This window comes from Coffea eugenioides, chromosome 8, assembly GCF_003713205.1.
Source record: "Coffea eugenioides isolate CCC68of chromosome 8, Ceug_1.0, whole genome shotgun sequence".
In the NCBI taxonomy this organism is placed as follows: Eukaryota; Viridiplantae; Streptophyta; class Magnoliopsida; order Gentianales; family Rubiaceae; genus Coffea; species Coffea eugenioides.
In genome coordinates, this window is record NC_040042.1 from 2,157,725 (window position 1) to 2,165,251 (window position 7,527).

General features: G+C 36.6%; 1 protein-coding gene across 3 annotated transcripts; it reads right to left on the reverse strand.

Annotated features, from left to right (window-relative positions):
- Window positions 1-230: 230 nt before the first annotated feature.
- LOC113779150 (disease resistance protein RPM1-like) lies at window positions 231-4,841 on the reverse strand. 3 transcript variants are annotated; one of them, XM_027324623.1, is made up of 4 exons: window positions 4,545-4,841; window positions 4,048-4,152; window positions 3,623-3,712; window positions 231-3,413 (listed from the first exon to the last, which is right to left on the reverse strand). In XM_027324623.1, exon 4 carries the CDS (start codon window positions 3,336-3,338, stop codon window positions 453-455), a length of 2,886 nt encoding a protein of 961 aa, XP_027180424.1. In that variant the 5' UTR covers window positions 3,339-3,413; window positions 3,623-3,712; window positions 4,048-4,152; window positions 4,545-4,841; the 3' UTR covers window positions 231-452. The 3 variants fall into 3 exon arrangements, with proteins under 3 accessions (XP_027180424.1, XP_027180423.1, XP_027180425.1); XM_027324622.1 differs by having other exon boundaries at window positions 3,623-4,152; XM_027324624.1 differs by lacking the exons at window positions 3,623-3,712; window positions 4,048-4,152.
- Between the last annotated feature and the right edge of the window lie 2,686 nt (window positions 4,842-7,527).

The following is a 7,527-nucleotide window of genomic DNA, read 5'->3' on the forward strand; positions in this document are numbered from 1 at the left end:
CCCTATAATAAACTTAGTGTACTATATTTACCAGACAAGCGGTATTAATGTAGGTTTGTACAAGCCGTATTAACATATTTTATTTGACCAAAATTTAAAAGCTATTATTTGGAGTTTTAATGAAAATTTTCTGCTAGATATAATTAATACACTTTTAACCTGCCTACCTCTTGATCGTTTGCTAAATTAATTATAGAAAAGATCATCAAGAAACAAAAAGATAAAAAGTAACTGTATACAGTACATTAACAACATCATCACGCATTATAAATACATGCCATAAACAAGAAGGTAAGACACAGCAAATGATGAACTTCTCTCATGGATGTCGAAGGGAAGAAAACCAAGAAAAAAATGAAAACAAAAGAAGAGGAAGCAGTAGTGTTGTCCACAACAGGGAGGGTATAAACTAGAGAAAGGGAAGCCACGGCGGCAGCTGTTGCTAGGAATGATTATGTTTTCTTCTTCTTCTTCTCCCATAGCTGGTGCTCTCTCCATTTCCAATCATCTGTATAGTAACCAATGAGAATTTCAGGAATGTGTGCGATTCTTGTGTAATCTTCACTTTCTTCCTTCTGATTCTCTAACAGCTCCTCTCTCAATTGAGAACTCATCTCATACAGAGACAGCCGTTGAAGATGGCTCAAGTGCTGAATACCCAATGGTAACTCCTCTAGTAATGGAAGTTGCTGCAGAAATAGTGTTTCGAGACGAGGCAATGCACCCTCCTCCACTCTCATCCATCTCAACCCCTCCATTCTCTTTAGGTGCAACCTCTTCAGCATTAGGAACCCTCCAGTCTTGAAACACAACCCTTCTCCCTGGTAAGATCCACAGAAATTAATATTAACCAAATTGGGCAAATGTTGGAGCGATTCAAGCGGATCCTCCTCACCCCTTAACCTGCTCCAGTCCAAATCTATTCTTACCAAGCTATGAAGATGAGCTACCCATTGTGGCATCTTTTCTAAGCGGCCACACAAAATCAGCATACGAAGAGATTGAAGAAACGAACAAGATGAAGAAGAAAGAGAAGGATTATGATGATTTAGATCGATTATCTCATGATCATCACCTTTTCCAATTGAATAAACGCTTAATTTATGGAGATTGGTGAGGTTGGCAAGGGAGGAGCACAGCTCCTTTCCATCATCTCTTCTCAACTTTGTAATAGCTAATTCTCTTAATTGTGTCAGGTTTCCTATCTCCCTAACTGTTATACATCCACTACTTGCATCCATGCAGCTTAATATTTCTAGAGAAAGAAGCCCTCCCATATTGAATAGAGCTTTAAATCCGTGGCGTCCATAATCATCATCTGAAGGATCAACTCGTTGATATACTTTGAGAACCCGAAGTTTTTGCAACTTTAGAATTTCAATAGGTAATTCCCCAACTCCAGTGTTTCCTAAATTCAGATACTCCAAGTGTTGAAGCTTCCCGATGCCTTTTGGGACTCTCTCCACTCCTGTACCATATAGGTCTAGATGCTTGAGATGAAACATTTTGAAAATCTCATTTGGTATTTCCTTCTGTGTCTTTTGACCTCTCAAACCCAAAACCTTTAACAACTTACTACCCCGTGAAACTTCAGATAACAACATTCTGGAAAGGAGTGGGCTCGTGGATCCAATTGTAATGAATGACCGAAGGTGGTCAAAGCAATAATTTTGTGTTTGCTCATGGTGCTGGGTGTTGTTACTACTGCTAGTATGGACTATTAGACGGCGTACCTTCTCGGACGGCCACCTTGTTGGTTGTCCAGTAGTAATTGTGACCATGTTTTGTTCTCTTGACTTGGAAATGATAATTTCTCGCAATAGGTCATGGATTCGACAATTTCCGGGCATTCCTTCATAAAACACACCAGTCACTTGAATTAGGCTTCTATTGACAAGTTCACTGAGATAACTCCAGGCTACATCTTCAATGTTCATTCCTTCTCTCCATTCTACAAACCGTTCAGCAATCCATAAGTTAACGAGTCTTAGGCATCCTATTTTGTAATCCTCTGGATAAATGCTTGTGTACAACAGACATATCTTAAGATGCCAAGGCAGGTCACTATAACTAAGAAAAAGTATCTTTTTAACTCTGTCCAGCTTACCAGTGCCTTCTAATTCAACCCCAAGACTGCATCTAACCATCTCCCATTCCTCTATTCTGTTTACATCTTTCGAAGCCAAAAGGCCACTGATTGCAAGGATTGCAAGGGGCAAGCCCTCACATTTGTCCAATATACCTTTGGCAACATCCATCAAATGACCAGGGCAAGTACCTCCGTTAAAGATCTTGTTGCAAAATAGGGTCCACGAATCCTCAATAGATAGTGGCTCCATTCTGTAGACAAAACGCCGAGATTCAATGCAAGAGGCAGAGGCTACATCAGCTCTTCGAGTTGTTAGCATGACACGGTTGCCATGGCTACTCTCGGGCAGTGCAAATTTGATGGTATTCCAAAATTCCACGTCCCATACATCATCAAAAACAATTGCATACCTTCCAGCTTGTTGAAGAAAATCTTTGACAATTTTTTTCAGCTCAGTGGTAGTCATAGACTCTATCGATTGTGGGACTGGTTTCTTCCCTTCCTCGTGTAGCTGCCGAATCAAGTCTATCAGGAGGTACTGAAAGTCACATGTTTCAGAGACAGTTACCCAAGCACGGACTGGGAAATGCCTTCTGACTTCAAGATCCTCATGGACTTTTTTCACCAGGGTAGTTTTGCCAAGTCCTCCCATACCAACCACTGAAACAACTTTTAGTTGGTAATCATCCCCTTGGAGGAGCTGAGAAATTAGATGTTTCTTGGGCTGGTCAATGCCAACTAATTTAGCTTCTTCCACAAGTAGTGCATCATCTCCGCTATAGCGCCATGTTGTGTTGTTCACAGCAGAAAGTGAGCTGGACGCTTGGGCAGAGATACCATATTCGGATTGGTATCTTTGATGACCTTCAGAAATACTATTGATTCTGAACTTGATGCTTTGTATTTGGCTAGCAACTCGATGACGAGCTCTCAAATTTTTGATGGAGCTGAAAATTCTCCGAAAAGAGCCGTAGAATCCTGTTGTGCGATGCCGAGCAAAGCGAGCTACAAATTCATCAAGAATGTCTTCAGTGTCATAAGCTGCTTCTCGTACTTGCTTGATCCATTCTTGGAGTCTGGGTTGAGCATCTTCTTCGTTTGCTTCTGCCTCTCTCAGGAAAGCTCTCATGTGCCCCAACTCATCCCTGATGAATTGGACCTCTTGCCGAAGCCCACCCAACACTCGTCCCTCCTCGCGCAGAAAAGTTGAGAGTTGATCCAGCACAAAAGAGAGAACTGTTTCTGCCATTTTCAGTCTTTCTCTTTAACTTAAGAATGTAGGGGAAAGCGGCTTCTCGTTTATGCGACAGTCCACTTGTAGTATCTTGAAAGGAAGAAGGAAGAGTAGGTTATAGATTCATAAGCTGATGAACTTTGATGCTATATGTTGCAGTATTTATCAAAAGGAAAAACGGTGTCAAAAAGAAAAAGAAAGAATTAACCAATTAGAAGAAGCTAAGGCAAGAAACATGATGGAAATTGAAGACAGGAAGATAGGCAGCAGCGTGAGTTTGAAAAACGAAGGTGCCTTACCTGCTACAATACAAAATCATGGAAGCTATTAAGAAGACTCTGCAAATGGTAGGGTGATCAGCCTTCAGGACCTTCTTTCAACTGTGGGTTCTTTACAAGGGGAAGGAAGAAAGTTAAAACGCTTTTGGACTGGACATTGTTGATTTCATTGACGAAGAAACAAAACTGCTACAAAGTCTTTCCTATATGGTACTAATTTCTGGTGACCAATTAGTATTTGTAATAAAAACGGATGTAATATCAAAGAAGCCTTGGGAACAAACCACTCCAATGCGGTGTCTGACCAAAACGTGAACTATATTGATTTAAGAGGTCTGTGAAAAGCATGCAAATTTAGCAAAAAAAAAAAAGAAAAAAGAAAAGCAGAAAATGCTAAGGAGTGCATTAAAAAGAATCAAATTTCTTTGCAATTAAAGATTGCATACCACTCAATCGTGTCGTGGCTTATTTCTGTGCTCAGCATAAGACAGTTGATGTAAACCTTTAATTGTAATGCCGTTACAAGGCTTAGAATTCAAGAAGTCGCAAACCTTTCAAGAATTAAAAAAAAAAACCACATTTGATGAAAATTTACTGCAAAAACAAATATTAAATCATTCAAATCTCCGCGTTATTATTAAACCGTTACAGAACAAAAACAAAAATCTTCATAAACCCTAGTACTAAACATTACAGCAGGTCAACATTACCAGTAAATGCAGCTCAGAAATGGACGTAAAATTCAAGGAATTTTTGCAGTTAAAACTGCAATTTTCAGAAGAACATAAAGTAGAGAGTCAAACAGAGAAAAGTCATAGTCAAATCTAGAGAGTCACATTCATTTATCTTTTCAGACAACCTCAAAAATTTAAATTAAATTAAAAAAAACTGAAAAGGAAAAAGAAAAAGCTGAGAGAAAAGAAGATAAAGAGAAAAAACTGACCTGAAGTTCGAGACTTTATCTTTTACAGGCAAGGTAGGACTCAGAAGTTAGATCACAGGCAGCAGCAGCAGCAGCAGCAAACTTTGTTGGAGTTAAGAGAAAGAAAAGGCGCAAAAAAAAATGAAAGAGAAGAAAAAAAGGGGTTCAGATTTGTTGAAGTAGACGTAGAACGACGTCGTAAAAGAGCTAAAATGAACCACTAGTATGGAAGTTGAGTTGAGAGTGTAGTTGCTCCTCCATTATTGTTCTGGTGGAGGGAGACAGAAGAGGGACAGAGGAAGGAAGCAGAGAGCGAGAGAGAGAAGGGAGAGAATTTGTACGGGGGAAGAATACAATGTACAAATGTATCAGAAGAAGAAGACAAATGTAAAAGAGGCGAGATTTAATCATTTAAATAAAAAGGATAATTGCACTATTCACCGCTAAACTAATCGGCTTTAGTAATTTGCCCGTAGAACGATAAATTGTAGTTGTAGTTAGAGGTGAAAGACAATCAAGTTAATTACTCCAGTTGATATTGGAATCGAGTTGGGCTAGGTACGGGTTCTTTCGAAATTGGTTCATTAATTAATCCAAATCAAATTTTGTTCGAGTAGCATAAGATTATTAGAATTTACACGTAAAATAATCAAACTATTCAGATTTAACTACTCCACTGAGCTTAGTCTAGTAAATAAATAGTAAAAACTCAAACACAATTTCAAACTCATTCACAAATGTGTTAGCAGAAGACAAATGTAAAAGAAGCTAATTGCCAAAAACCCCATTTTCTAGAAACCGGAAAAGAGCCAAATCCCATCACCACCATCTTATCATGTCTAATTAGTCTTTTAGTTCCTTGTAATGTTAAAAAAAAAAAAATTTGATGTACTCGACAAAGTAAAATCATAATTTTGTGTTTCTATTTTCCTTCTTTTTTCCTTGCGGGAAATTAGGTATACCATTGTACTTGATCTTTAATTGCCAATAGTATTGAAGTTGGCATATGTTTCATTCTATAACTATTATGTGTGTCTAGTGGTTCAATTTTTCTTTTCAAGTTTGCCCTTTTTTGCTAGATTATATTGACCTTTCTCAAATCGCTTCATACAAGATGCATGATATTTGTTTTAATTTACTATATCATCTCAGCATTTGGTGTGGGATCTTACTGTTTACCTCATTGTAATGATATATCGTTAAAATGGAACCAAATGGGAGCATGGAATCTGTCCTTTTGCAGGCATAATTAATTTGTGGGAAAATCTTGCTACATATCTGCAAGGAATAAATAAAGATTGACTATATATAGGAAGCGAGAATGTATCCTTGTAAAGAAGATTTTTATGTAGGGATACGAAAAAGAGAAATTTGAAACATATAGTTGGATTGGTTTTTCTTGAGTTTAAAGAGTCATAGGCTAAAAAAGTAGTAGTAGTTCAATTTTTTTTTTTTTCCAATCCTAGTTCAAAGCCATAATTAACTATTGTACAGTCATAATTTGGATTCAAATGTAATAAGGTGCATTATTCGAGCTATTGTAAGTGAAACAAAAGAAGAAACAAAGTCAAAAAATTTTCCTAGTGATCAATAGTGCCGTTGGTTCCTAGAAATAACATAAAAAAAAAAATAGAGAGACACTATCGATATATTATAAAGTTCTCTCAATGTTTGTCATTTTTACATGGTAACTTATTATAGACGAATTGTTAAAGCCATGTGAGAAAGTTAAGAACGAAATTACACTGACGTGTTTCATTCCAAAGCTTATTGCATTGTTAGAAATTACATTAACGCGATTCATTCGAAATCTAATTTTATTTCATAATTCAAAAGAAATTTTGATGCAATAAAAATTCTTTTTTGAATATGAGATCTTGATTATGACAATACATGAATACCCTCAATGATATTAGAAAGCGCATTCAAAATTAGGGACTGACGTCGTCCTAATTATTTTGTAAGAAGGACAATCTTGAAAAGGAAAAACTTGAACACTAACCATCAATACAAACTATTGATGAATCTTTGTAATTAACGAGGGAAACCATGTTGACCAATAAAAGTCAATGGTAGTAGGTAGAAAAGCTGGCATCAATGTGCACCATGTTGAGGGTAACTATAGTATAGATATAAATATTTGTAATTAACAAGGTACATCATGTTCACCAATAAAAGTCAATGGTAGGTACTTGAAAGCGTCCTTTAGCACAGAGGAGCTAGAAACCAAAATGAAATGAAGGAGATCAGTAAATTAATCACAAGATGCCCTGAACTTGCGAGGAAGCCAATTAGTGCAATAATACACCATATTTTATAGATGGGAATCTGCAAAAAGTGGTGGAGTCGGGTAAGAGTCTGCTGATGCAATTGCAATTGTTGGGCTCCAGGCTTCAAAATAATGCAAAGATGACAATAATGAATTGGAGCCAGCTCATTCCAGTTGCGATAGCAAAATGCTGTTGTCTGCCAGTCTCTTCCAGTCATTTGCAATTATTAGTGTGAACGCACATGATTGGAATGAGCGCTTGTTTATTTATGTAGAAAAAGTGATCTTGTTAAATCAGCACACCTCTATTCATTTACCTGAGGGCAAAACTCGGATCACATGCATTAATGCTAATAATAATAATGATCTACAATGTTAAAGATATATGTGTTATAATCTTGGGTTTCTCTCTCTTCTATTGCTTTTTGTCTCACCATCTCCTTAAATAGTAAGTCCTTTAGATATGTCGTGATTTTCCTGCCTTTTTTTTAAAGCAAAACTCTATTGTTAAACAGGAATCTCCAAATATTTTTTAGTAGAATAGAGGCCCCATTTGACAAATGAATTTTTTGAATGTTTGTCTAAATATTTAATGTAACTTACTGTAAAATTTGTGGAAAATTTTTTTAAAATGTGTAATTTTTTGGATATTTTAAAGTGTAAAGTTTAAAAATTTTGAAAATTTTTTTGATGTTATTGCAGATAAAATTATTAAAAAACTTGTAACAGATAAAC

Coding starts and splice junctions, on each gene's coding strand:
- LOC113779150 (XM_027324624.1), bottom strand. CDS start 3,338: ATGGCAGAAACAGTTCTCTCTTTTGTGCTGGATCAACTCTCAACTTTT.